The sequence below is a fragment of the Chaetura pelagica genome, unplaced genomic scaffold, assembly GCF_000747805.2.
Source record: "Chaetura pelagica isolate M959 unplaced genomic scaffold, ChaPel_1.0 scaffold40, whole genome shotgun sequence".
Lineage (NCBI taxonomy): Eukaryota > Metazoa > Chordata > Aves > Apodiformes > Apodidae > Chaetura > Chaetura pelagica.
Window position 1 is genome coordinate 2,033,750 of NW_009952160.1, and position 13,929 is coordinate 2,047,678.

At 41.6% G+C, this 13,929-nt stretch overlaps 1 protein-coding gene across 1 annotated transcript in view; it reads right to left on the reverse strand.

Moving 5' to 3' along the window:
• EFNA5 (ephrin-A5) overlaps positions 1-8,773 on the reverse strand; it is a 109,174-nt gene extending 100,401 nt beyond the window's left edge. The window contains exon 1 of the mRNA XM_010007231.1: positions 8,655-8,773. Coding sequence (XP_010005533.1) covers positions 8,655-8,773 — 119 coding nt within the window. The remainder of the gene's footprint in view (positions 1-8,654) is intronic.
• Between the last annotated feature and the right edge of the window lie 5,156 nt (positions 8,774-13,929).

The window sequence follows — 13,929 nt, forward strand, 5'->3', positions numbered from 1 at the left end:
AAGGTCTTTTCCAATCAGAACTATTCCATGATTCTGGGAAGTATAGCTTGGCTTTGTAGCCTTGGACAAGGTGACTTTTCAGTTTGAGGTGCTCCACTACTCTGCTGTTCATAGAAAATCTGCCCATTTGAAGTAAAAGGAGAATTATCACCAGTTTGTTATTAAATTCCTAGTAGGTTGTTCTGCAAGCAACATACGCAGCCTCTGTCAAGTTCAAAAGGACACTTCCAGTGGTAAGGGTGCAGAGTTTTTCCTTTCCCCTTTCTTAAGCCTGTGATAGCTGGTTTTTAGCAAGATAAGGAGTTGCCTAATGAGATCCCAATCTTTGTTTCTTTAGTTGTGGGCTTTGTGAAGAAATTTTTATCAGTGTTGATCTGTGCTTGCTTGCATTCCCTGTGGTATTACACATACTGGATCCACAAAAGGGCATGCAGGAACACAGCAGAGGTGCTTTTTCCATCTCTCTCTTGTCTTGCACTTGTCCTCCAGCTTGGCCCTTTTCTTTTGCATGCCACAAAAGAAGGCTGCTGCATAAAAATGCAGTATATGAAGTACCTCGTCGGGGCTTCAGTGGGCATCTCTGGCCCTGGCCATGTCAGCAGTGCTTTGCACAGGAGACAAGGGAACTGCTGCGTGGGACATGATTTGCTCCTTGGAGCTTGCCACTGCCACTTCACTTGCACTGAAGCTCTGAGGCCTCCCAGCCACAAAAGCACTATACAGCAGCTATCTTGCTTCAGCACACTTCCAGTTTAATGCAGCAAGCCTCAAGCAGAGGCTTTACTTTTGTTCTTTATTATCCTGACATTAATGCAAAATAGAAGATAATTTAGTCTCAGGTTGTAGCATATATATGAACAGGAGAAAGCTGGCTGCAGCAGTCTCACTTCAGGCATCAGAAAGTCTGTGACAGCCTGCCAAAACACAACCTTACCTAAAAGCATTAGCAAATCTGAGACACTTTCCTCTCCTCCCGATGCCTAAAAACAAACGCAAAACAAAATCGAAAATGCTCTAGTAATGCCACTGTCTCCACCTCCTGGTAGGGAGAGAAGCAAAGCCTATGTACACGTCTCGGCTGAGAATCCAGGAGACCAGTAACTGCTTCCCCAGATTAAACCATATATGACAAGTTCAGCCTGTACCAAGTGTGTGCAGCCAAGTTATAAATCTCTCAAATAGGGTCTCATAATGAAAATGTAAACACTGTTTTAATAGATGGCACCTTGACCTGACAGAAATTTGGGCTCCATGCCTCTGCCAAAGCAGCCTTGAGACACAGAAACAAGCAGTCCGCCCTCCACCCAGCATGTGTGGAGAAGGGGGAGAGAGCTGATGGATGGTTTTGTGGACTAAAGAGTGAGCTATGAGGAGTAAACTGCAAATTGATCTGTGCAGCAGAGTAAAAGCAGGAGGTGGCAAGGTGGAGCTAGGTCAGTGTCACACAGGTGCAAGCCTTGGAATTAAGTTTCCTGAACATCTGCAGCAAACATAAAAACCAATTGCCAGTACCAAGGAGGGAGAAATAAATAACAAATCTCACATTACATGGAGCAAACCAACAAAACAACATAAAGGAAAAAAAGAAGAAAAAGTTTATTTTATGTGACCATCACATTCACTGGCCACTCTGTTCCTAATTTCCAGGTTTAAGCTGTGTGTTTTTCCACATCATTAAAGAAAAGAATAATCAATCCTTCTGCTTCCCCTGAAACTGTTTGGAAACATCCCCGTGTTGAGACCTTAACAGAGCCAGTCTTCCAAGTATAAACAAAGGAGGACCATTGCACAGGGGTTCTGGCATGCCCCTCCCCAGCCAACTTGCCCCTGAGTATTTCAGACTAAATAGAAATTGGACACTCCTTTCTATGAATTCGCATAGATTCGTCTTAACAAAATGTCCAAGAACGTGACAGGCAAGGAGTCATTTGTGTGTTTTTCTTTGCCTATGAGAACATCTGGGAGAAAAAGAAAAGGTTACTGTTTTGCCTGCAATTATTTCTCCTCCCCCTTTCATCCTTCCTATTCCCAGGGTAAGCAGACAAAACAGCATACCAGCACCCCAAACTTAATTAATTGACAAGGCTTTAATTTTCACGTAGCTGTGCACAAGGCAAAGGTGCTGAGGAATGACCGTTCACATGTGAGGGGCTAAATTAATTTGCACATGAATGCAAATGCCTTGAGTGTGACACAAATAACCCAAATTAGAGATTCTCTTACCTTGCCAGGAAAACAAACTCCTTGCTCAAAAAAAAAGTTCATACCCTGAAAATCTTTGAAACCTGTTTATTGAACCTGATGGTTTCCAAGTAATTGACTGCTTTTTAATCATTAGAACATATTTATTTAACTACTTTGGCTTAAAAATTTTTATTATTTTTCCACTCATACAGCTGCTACTGCCTTAACTATTTGTGATAAATAATAAAAACTACCTCAGCTGGAACATTATAAATCCACTAATAAGTACTGATTAAAATAATATTTTTAAAAATGCAACATACCTTCCAAAAGGTCTATTGTAACAAAATTAAAGGATTCCCACAAAAGCATGCTTTCAAAACACAAATCTGACTTAGCTTTCATAGAATTATAGAATCATAGAATGGTTTGAGTTGGAAGGGAACTTAAAGATCATCTAGTTCCAACCCCCCTGTATGAGTAGGGACACCTTCCGCTAGACCAGGTTACTCAAACGCCTGTCCAATCTGGCCTTGAACACCTCCAGGGAAGGGGCATCCACACCTCCCTGAGCAACTTGTTCCAGTGCCCCACCACCATCACAGTAAAGTATTTCTCCCTAATGTGTAGCCTAAACCTCCCCTCCTCAAGTTTCAATCCATTATCCCTTGTCCTATCACTCCAAATCCGCGTAGAAAGTCCCTTTCCGTCTTTCCTGGAGACTCTTTGCAGATACCAAAAGGCCACTATGATGACTCCCCAGAGTCTTCTTTTCTCCAAGCTGAACAACTCCAGCTCTCTCAGCCTGTCTTCATTCTTCATAGGAGAGGCACTCCAGTCCTCAGATCATCTTCATGGCTCTCCTCTAGACTCTCTGCAGGAACTTCTTCTGTTGGGCTTTCAGAACTGGACAAAGTACTCCAGGTGGGGTCTCACGAGTGCAGAGTAGAGGGGCAGAATCACCTCCCTCGACCTGATAGTCATGCTTCTTTTGATGCAGCCCAGGACACGGCTGGCTTTCTAGGCGGCCAGCGCACACTGCTGGCTCATGTTGAGCTTGTCATCGACCAACACCCCCAGGTCCTTCTCCTCAAGGCTGTTCTCAATCCATTCTCTGCCCAACCTGTACGTCTGCTTGGGGTTGCCGAATGCAGGTGCAGGACCTTGCACTTAGCCTTGTTGAACTTCATGAGGTTGACATGGGTTCACCTCTGAAGCCTGTCAGTGTCCCTCTGGATGGCATCCCTTTACTCCAGTGAGTCAACCAACAGAAGCTGGTAGAAAAATGTGTACATTACTTAATATAAAAGAAAAAGAAGGATGAAAGTAGAAAGTGCTAGGAATAAAATAATTACATTGTAGAAGGAGATCAAGAGGAAGAGTTACTCAGACTACCTAGTGGTTTGGGAAGCTGGTGTCTTTTTTCCCTCCAGACAAAATTCTGGGCACAAAACAACTTGTGATAGCTCACAGCTGCCCCTGAACAGAAGTCTTTTTATGAGGAGTAATGACAATATAAAGGAAAAGAGCACAAAAATTAACAAGTCCTGCTAAATTTATCTCTTTATGGATGACCTCAAAGACGGCAGCAAGTGCTACTGTTTCTCTACAGGCAAATATTTTCCACAAACACTAGCGCAGTTTGAAGGGTCCACCTCCCCAGTTTGGTGTAAGTCTCCTCCACACCATCTGCCTGACCACACCCTGTACCTACTGCACAGAACTGCATAGAACTTCTGTATAGAAGAGAACTACTGCGTAGAACTTCTTCTAACAGCTGCACTCTTCCTACAGCAGCTGTAAACTTGTATGCAACAGCAAAAATACCTGTGCTGGAGGCAACCAGAGGTAACATCCTAGCTAATTTGATCAACATGTATCTGCCCAATTTTGACGACTATGGAGTCCTTTTTCATTCTCCTTTCACTTTCTTTTTCAAGCCAAATAAAATTAAAACAAGAAGGTAGCATAAGCATTCCTGATGCCTTAGAAATCCACCACTACTAACATTGTGCTGAATCTCTCCTCTAAAACCTACAACATGACACCTACTGGTGCAGAAGTACTATACAGAGAAACCTGCACTAGCTCAAACAGTGTATTATGTCTGAGCAGACCACTTCACATGGATGGGTGTATCTTCCTTTCTGCAGACGGAGCTGGGTGACACATCTTACTGTATGACACAGACCATATGACATAAAAGGAGGAAAAGAAGAAAGGTGGCTTTGGAAAGAAGGGCAACAACGGCTTCACTTCTTCACACAAGCCTTGCCCTATTGTAACTCCAGTTACAGAGTCACAGAGTCATCAGGGTTGTAAGAGACCTCTGAAGATGATCTAACCCAACTCTCCTGCTGGAGCAGGGTCACCTACAGCAGATGACGCCTGAACATGTACAGGTGGGTTCTGAATGTCTCCAGAGAAGAAAACTCCACAACCTCTCTGAGCACAACCTCTCTGTTCCAGTGCTGTTTCTCTCACAATGAAGAAATTTATCTTCATGTCTAACACGAACCTCCTATGCTCCAGCTTATGTTCACTGCCCCTTGTCCTATCACTAGACACTGCTGAAAAGAGACTGGACCCATCCTCCTGACACTCACTCTTTAAGTATTTATAAGCATTTATGAAATCCCCTCTCAGTCTCCTCCATTTTTATTCCTTTTAATACTCTGGTCTTGCATAAAACACATTGATTTAATAACAGTAACACAGCTGTGGAAAGCTTTGAAATTCCATTCTGGAATAAGGATGAAGAAGGGAATAAAAGAAGACTGGAGGCTGGGGACTTCTGCATCCTACTTCTTGATAAATGAAGCCATGGGATACTTTATGATACAATTAATCTTCTACTTTGAGTGTGTTTTTTTCTTAAATTTTGCAGAAAAGAGGGACTAGATGGGTGTTTGATTTAATAAAATGTAATTAACTGTAATGCAAAAAATGTTTACAACCTAGATGAAGGACTTTTTAATGAAGGCACTGTGAATGACATTTTCCTTCTACTTCATAATACTGCAAACAGCAAATTAGCATACTTTGGTGTGGAATTTCCCCTACAAAAGAGATGGAAAGTTAACTGTCTAAAGAGTAAAAAATATGTTTGATATCTACTCAGAAAATAAAAGTCTCCTAATAAAAGCAGAGGCCCCACTTGATGCTCCTAATTCTCCTTCAGTGTTTGCATACATTTTCAAATAACAGAGAAACCCACTCCAAAAAGTTTGACTGAAAAAGAAAAATAAAATATTAATAATAAAAAATCACACAAAAAACACAACAACATTAAAAAAAGCACTGTAGACTTCAATGCCTTGTTTGCTGGGCTTTTTAAAGGGCTCTAGGGGTCACAGCAGTTGACAAACTTTTGGTGCCTGTAGGAAGACCTACCCATTGCTTGAGAGGCAAGCTCTTAGTACTGACCCTGCTAATAAAGTGCAGCCAGTGGGCTTAACAATGTTATCAAGCAAACCCTCATGAACTTGGGGTGGCTGAAAGATCGCCAATTCCAGTTGTCATCAAATAGTACCAATTAGAAGGCAGAAGGTTATGGTATATCATGCAAATAAGGATCTCCCCTCACTCCAAGGCATTTTCATAAAGCTACCTTTGTTGCCACTTCTAAGCACGCTCTCCACTGCTGCACACACAAGCCTGGGCTCCCAAGAGGCAGGGAATTTGCTGTATGCATTACCAGTGCAGTGAAGTTGTTTAAAAAAGCAATTTAAGCTAGGACACACAGACCTGAGTTTCTACACCCTATCATAACCTAAGTGCTAACACTGGTGTTCTATAAAGTGTGACAGACACAGGAAACCATGGCCTCAAGCCAAACAAAGCTCCTTCCCAACAGATGTCAGCCAAAGCACTCGCTTCAGCCTCGCACACACATTGCTCACGTGTTGCCAGATGGCAAGCAGCTCTCAGTGGCTCCCTGTTCAAGCCCTAGTCTTCTCTCAGGCAGTGTGAAGGAGAAACACCACTGGGGAAGTAGATGATGATTCTGCCTTTTTCTAACTTTTTCTAAACCAGTTCTTGTGGAGTTTGTGGGTATATTCTATGTATGGCTAAAGACAGAAAACTGCTTCCATAGGCATGCTTGTAATGGTGGTTATGATGTGAATCCACAGACTTCCCTCCTAAGTGCCTGTCTACTTCAGTAGCTGCTTTAACTTGTCCTTGCTGTTTTGAAGGCATGATGTAAATCATTAGGTTACAACTCAACCTGAATATAACTTCAGCTCGCATTTTAAAGGCATCTGTGCCTGTTTAACAAAGGTAAACGAGACCTATTCAATATTTAAAGGTATGCCATCAATTAATAGAACTACTGAGCAATAATACTGACTGTGCTTTTCAGGGTTTACTGAATCTCTACATAGACATATAATAATATAACTATTATTAAACTTTGAACAACAGTGGGTGGCAAGTAAAAAAGCATCAGTATTATTTTATTTTACTGAAGTCATCTTAGGCACCACACTTGTAATAGGTATAATACTTTGATCTCAGCACTTTTTGATAATAGAACTCAATAGTATTTTTCAGAGGAAGTCAGCATTGCCACTTACAATACAGGCTACCATTAGTGTACAAAGAACTACTGTTCGTTTCTTTTCTCATGCACTTTTTTTAAGTGCTATTGTGACAAATGGGGAAAAAAAAAAATCAAGTAAAAATCATGGAGCCTCAGCACAATTATTTTACGAAGACTTGCCGGGCCCTCTTCGTTTTTCCATTCAAAAACAGCTGACCTTTTCCATCCAGAAAGGATATGGTGCTTGATCCAGTATTGGATACAACAGGAGCACCACTGTTGTGCAACCGAGCTCAGGGGGTAGGGCTGGGATCTTCACCTATTTAAGTTCACATATTGTGATTCAAGTGTAATATGGAAACAAGACAGAGATAAGTGCAGCAACACAGTTTCACAGAAAAAAGAAAACATTCAACACTACAAAAAAACCTAATACCAGATCCAGCAAAATTCATTCTTTGTTTTGCTCATTAAAACCCTCCATATTTTTAGAAAGCTTACCCAGGTAATTATTTTTGGCAAAATACAGGCATTCCTAGAAAAGCATGTAAAAAAGATAATAAAGTATGGGTGTGACTCTTAAAGTAAAATTAAGACCTTCAATAAGTACCACAGTCTGCTAAAAATGCTTGGAGTTAAAGAAAAAGAGAGTCTTGCTTTAACAGCCTCATTTCAATATTTTCTTTGAAAGCAAAAACAAAACCAAAAAAAGGCCATGCACACATTTAAGAAACATTTTAATATTTAAGCACCTCTGGAACTGAAATAAAATTATCCCAGACTGCCGCACTGTAACATACTTTGGGTTATCCCTCCCTGCAAGGGTTAGCTGATATGGTTTGCAAATATCGCAGCTGGGTTGTCACTATCTACTACAAATGGAATAAACCAAGAGACTGTTTCTCAGTTTTTTATATGCTTCATCATAGATAGCTTTCACACACAGAGACCACATTAGATACTAAAAGCCCCAATTACCAGGTTCAAGATCATGGCTCAAATGACAAGAACATCAGGGGGTACAAAGGCCTGTTTCATCAGTGTGATCCACACCATGGTCACTGTTGTAGATCTGCTCCACTGTGCTACCATGAGAACTCCTGCCAAGATTGCCACCTGAGTGGCACATTTTTTTCTACCTAACTCTACAGAATCATAAAATGGTTTGAGTTGGAAGGGACCTTAGAGATCACCTAGTTCCAACCCCCCTGCGTGGGCAGGGACACCTTCCGCTAGACCAGGTTACTCAAACGTCTGTCCAACCTGGCCTCAAACCCTTCCAAGGGTGAGGCTTCCCAATTTCCAGAGGCAACTTGTCTTACCACCCTCACAGTAAAGAATTTCTCCCTAATGTGTAGCCTAAACCTCCCCTCCTCAAGTTTCAATCCATTATCCCTTGTCCTATCACTCCAAATCCGTGTAAAAAGTCCCTTTCCGTCTTTCCTGGAGACTCCTTTCAGATACCAAAAGGCCACTATGATGACTCCCCAGAGTCTTCTTTTCTCCAAGCTGAACAACCCCAGATCTCTCAGCCTGTCTTCATTCTTCACAGGAGAGGTACTCCAGCCCTCAGATCACCTTCGTGGCTCTCCTGTGGACTCTCAGCAGGCGCTCCATGTCCTTCTTCTGTTGGCCCTCCAGAACTAGACACACTACTCCAGGTGCAATCCCTAGAGACCAAGTAAATGGGGAAAATCACCCTGCTTGCTCTGATGCAGCCCAGGACACAGTTGGCTTTCTAGGCTGCAAGTGCACATTGCTGGCTAATGTTGAGATTCTCATTCACCATCACCCCCAAGTCCTTCTCCTTTGAACTCTTTTCAATCCATTCTGCACCCCACCTGTATTTTTGCTTGGAATTGCCCTGACCAGGTGCAGAACCTTGCACTTGACCTTGATGAACTTCATGCAGTTTGCGCAAGCCCACCTCTCAAGCTTATCAGGGTCCCTTTGGATGGCATCCCTTCCCTCCAGTGTATCAACCCTACCACACAGTTTGGTGTTGCTGTCCAATTTGCTGAGGGTGCACTTACTGCCACTGTCCATGTCGCTGACAAAGATGCTAAATAGCAGTGGTCTGAGTAGCAACCCTTGGGGAACACCATTCATCACAGGTCTCTATCTGGACATTGAGCTGTTGATCACAATTCTTTTAGTGTGGCCATCCAGCCAGTTACCAATCAATAGTCAATCCATCGAATCTGTATCATTCCAGTTTTGATACCAGGATGTTGTGTGGGACAGTGTCAAAGGTGTTGCACAGGTCCAGGTAGATGACGTCAGTTGCTCTTCCTTTGTCCACCAATGCCATGACTCCACTGTAGAAGGCAGGACTCCATTGTAGCCAGGCAGGATTTGCCTTTAGTGAAGCTGTGCTGTCTGTAACTAGTCATCCATTTGTCTTCCATGTGCCTTAGGAAAGCCTTCAGGAGGATCTGCTCCATGATTTTGCTGGGCATACAGGAGACTGACTGGTCTATAGTTCTTCAGTCTTCCTTTTTTACCTTTTTGAAAAGGGGGGGTTATGTTTCCCCTTTTCCAGTTAGTGGCCATTTCTCCAGACTGCCAAGACTTTTCAAATATGAAGGACAAAGGCTTTGCAGCTTCACCAGCCAATTCCTTCAGAAGGTGTGGATGTATCCTGTCAGGTCCATGGACTTGTGCATCTTCGGGTCCTTCAGATGATCAAAAACCTGCTCTTCTCCTACAGAGATCTTCCTTTCACAGTCCCTGCCTTTGTCTTCTCTAACTTGAATGGTGTGACCAGAGCCTTTGTTGATGAAGAGTGAGGCACCATTAGTCATTGAGTATCTCAGCCTTCTCTATGTCCTGCATGGTCAGGTCTCCAGTTTCCTTCTGAAGTGGACCCACATTCTCCCTTATCCTCCTCTTACTACTGACATACCTGTAGAAACTTTTATTGTTGTTCTTAACATCCCGGGCCAGATACAATTCAATCTGTGCTTTGGCTTTCCTTACCTGACCCCTTGCTTCTCTGACAACTTCCTGTACACCTCTCAGGATACCTGTCCCTGCTTCCACGCTCTGTATGCCTTCTTTTTACATTTAATTGTGTCCAGGAGCACCTACCTCGTCCATACAGCTCTCTTGGCACTCCTGCCTGCCTTCTTCTTCAATGGGACACATTGCTTCAGGGCATGGGGGAGGTGATCCTTGAATATGGACCAGCTCTCCTGGGCGCCTCTCCCCTCCATGGCATTGTCCCATGGTACCCTACCAAGCAGATCCTTGAAGAGACCAAAGCCTGCTCTTTTGAAATTGAGGGTAATGAGCTTCCTTCTCTCCTTCCTCACTGCCCTAAGGATTCTGAGTTTGACCATGTCATGGTTGCTGCAGCCTAATGTACCATTAGGTCTGACAACATCAACCAGCCTGTCCCTGTTGGTTCCCTCCGACTATGGTATCTCCTGCCCCCGTTTTCCCTTTATCCCTGACCCGTAAGTTTTCAGTTGTCTTCTCCTCCATCCCCAGGTGGAGCTCCACAGACTCCAGGTGGTCACTGATAAAGAGGGTGACAACCCCTCTCTTTCTGCCCTACCTGTCCTTCCTAAAGAGCTTATACCCAACCATCCCCACACTCCAGTCATAGTAGTAACCCCACCAAATCTCAGTGATTTCGATAACATCACAGCCCTGCAGGCATGCACACATTTGCAATTCCTTGTTTGTACCCCATGCTCCATGCATTCGCATAGGGGCACTTAAGATGGGTTCCCTTCAAAGCAGTCGTGCTGACAGTGGTAGCATTTTGCAGGTCAGATGCTTTCCTGTTGGCCTGCAATCTTCCTGTACGCTCAGGGCACCTTTTACTGGCTCTGTCCTGAATGTGGTGAGTGTGGGATGAGTTGAGGGTCCCCACCCCCTGCACCATTAGTTTAAAGCACTGCTAACTAAATTGGCCCGTCTCTGGCCAAGGACTCTCTCCCATTTGTCAGACAAGTGAATCCCATCAGCCCCCAAAAGACCAGATGACCAAGTGAGAATTTTACTTAGAGAAAAAAGAAAAAAAAAAAGAAAATATTTAATCCAATCTTATCTTATTTGACAGTGATACAGTATGGGTGGGGTCTTTGTGATACTTCTGAAAATTCACATCTTGAAGGTTTTTGAGTAGGTCCTTGGTTTCCCCTTTCTCCAGTCTCTGGCCTAGAGCACACACTTCAAAATACTTAAAAATACATGAGGTAGAGAAACCGTCTCCAAAATCCTTCCTATAACACATCAACCAGTGATACAGACACTATGGAGCAAGTTTATGAAAAAAAGGACCTCCATCCATGTCTGCAAATTGCATTTTCGAACCTATGTTTTATTTCCATCACACTTCTGTTGCCCTCCCAAGTGTTGGTTGTTCATTTATTCACATGCAAACATACAAGGTGGTTGTGTCCATGCACTAAATTGGAGTCAGTCGTTACTGAGTACTTCATTTCTGGCTGTTAATCCCTGCTGTTGTATCTTCCCCTAAATTTGAAGTTTTTTAGTAACTTCGAACTACCAGAAAAATGTGTTTTCATTTCCAAATCTGAAACAAAAAATCTATTCCAAATTACTCTAGTGTTGAGCCCAGCATAATTTTGTCCTGCAAAAATGACATGTTAAAAATACAATTTTCTAATCTCTCCAGAGTTTAAAATAAGGGCCTATTATTTTTTTTTCAATTTAGAGAACCTGTTTTAAAATTATTTCTTATTTTCAGTTATCAAAAATCTATGAAAACCTCTAAACTTCTGTAAAAGCTACTAAAAGCTACAGGACTTTGTCCATTATCTAAAGCTCCCCATGGCCACTATATTATTTAACATTGGTAGCAGTGTGGCTGGCAGACTGGACAAAAATATTTATAGAACGTGCGTGGTTGAGCATATCTGTTTAAAATTAAATAAACAAAGATACATTAAAAGACAAATGAGTCCCTCAAACTGAATTAGATATTAATGATTCATATTCTTCTGAATTAACAAATGACTCCTGCCTTAATGTACAAAGTGCATTCAGAAATCATTTTAACTAACTGCTACACTTAAAAAAACCTACACATGTATTTTATCAGGTATTTGAAGCAGGTGGATCAGCTGAAGTAGAATACAAACACCTCATCTATGAAGATGACTTATCTGTACTCTTCTAAAAAATGAAGACTGCAAAGTCACACAATGCGTCACTGATCTGCTCAGATCACTTAACAGATGTTGGTCTGAGAACCTAAAAATAGCAGCAACTGACAAACAGCTTGTCATGATTTTCAAACTGAACAAATACTCTTAACACAATGGGACATAAACACATATTTTTAGGGAATGTGTTAAATGTCTGAATTAATTTTGAAATACCTCTCCGTTTGTGTGATGTACTTTCATTTAACATCTTTTCATAAAACCCTGAAAATCCTTCCTTTTCTTAGTCCCTTTGGTAGAGGGGTTCCAAAGGCAAGACATTGGCATTCTTAGTTGTTTGGTTTTTTTGAAGTTTGAAACCTAAATTTTTGGAGCTGTGCTCATCCAACTATAACCAAGTGACAGAGAAAAGCTCCTTGCACAGGCCAATTGCAGCATGTCTGGTTTTGGCACAGTAGAGAAAGTGAGTAATGTCAGCTCAGCTAATGCATGTCCCTGCATGCCCCCTTTCCCACTAAATTCTTTAACCCTTGTTATTACAACAGAGTCCTTCCAATGCACAGGGATTTAAAGCTACAAGTTTTAATATAGTTTTGGTAACTGTTTTTTTAAATTATTTTTAAAGTCATTATTTTTAAGAACACATTCCTGGACTTGAAGTGGGCAGAAAGCAGGAAAGAGGGGAGTTGCTTCAGCTCCAATTCCTGAAGTCCTGCCAGAGGCCAGGCTTTCAAAAGCGTAAATCACTTAAAGAGTTCAGGATGCCCTTCTGTTCACCAAGTTAGGAATGCTTTTAAAATTTGGCTGTGAAGAGGAATACTGATGTTGATTGTAGTTATTGGAAATAAAAGGAAGGGGGAGGGTGGGGTCATGACCAAAAACTTGTTATAGGAAAAGGATTTCCTGAATGTATTTACATACTCCTTAGATATCAATTTATATGTTACATGTTTTTAAGTAAGCCCAGAAATAAGAAAGTTACAGAAAAACTACGGGAATAGTTTTAAAATATTTTAAAAGCCAAAAAAATAGCCTAAGATTTAATTCCACAAAGGCAAAGAGGTCCTGACTGCATCTGTGATTACTATCATGTGGGACTTGAAGACAAAGAGCACATTCACATGATAGTTCCAAAATGCTGGATTGTCCATTACAAAACAAATTACACAAGTTTCTTCTGTATTTTAAAAGCCCTGTTTTACCCACCAACACCTCAAAAATAGTAAGTCACTGCACAGTCTATACATGCTCAGAATTAAATAACTTTAAAAGCACTGTAACTAAGAAAACAATAAACAAACTGAAAAGATAAAAATGGCTTTACTTCCTTCTCTCCACCTTTTACTAAGCATGTATATAAGGACCCAAAATTTGTGGTTTGGAATTTCTTTCCATTCCTTTCTTCTTCTACAACAGCTATCTTAATGACTACCTTATTAACGTGAAATAAAAACCTAACATTTTTAGTTTATTCCCTGTTCTTCTTAGTAGACTTCCTAATATATCCTTCAGTGTGTTGCCACTGTAACAGCCTTCCTCCCTGCAGAGATCCTATGCACTGTAAATATTTTCAGAATTTTTTTTTCTTTTAGGCCACAATTTAAAGAAACTTCATCTTCTATGTAATTTCAGGCTTTTTTACTTCCAAGGCCTTTGGGCTGTGATTGCAGACACTGATACAAGCATCTTGCAATCAAGAGCACTCCAGTTTCTGCAGAACAGAACTGGACAGGTGGAGAACCATGATGCAGGGCCAATTTCTTAAAGAAACTGCTGTTCCTCTTAGTGTATCAGTATGACTAAAATCAGAACCTAACAGTCTACAAAAAACAAGCACTGGAATTCATCTTTAAGGTACCCTTTCATGTATTCTACTATAACACAGTAACTAAATAAATGTAATTCTTAAGACAGAGATACTTTTTTATTTAGTAAGTGTGAAGGACCAGGCATTTCCTTACACGAACATGAAATGTCCTTTGAGTCAGCCGACAAAACTGACTTAAAACGGTGTCTCCACGCGGCAGGAAACCCCCTCTGTGTGTGTGGGGGGGGGAGCAGCTG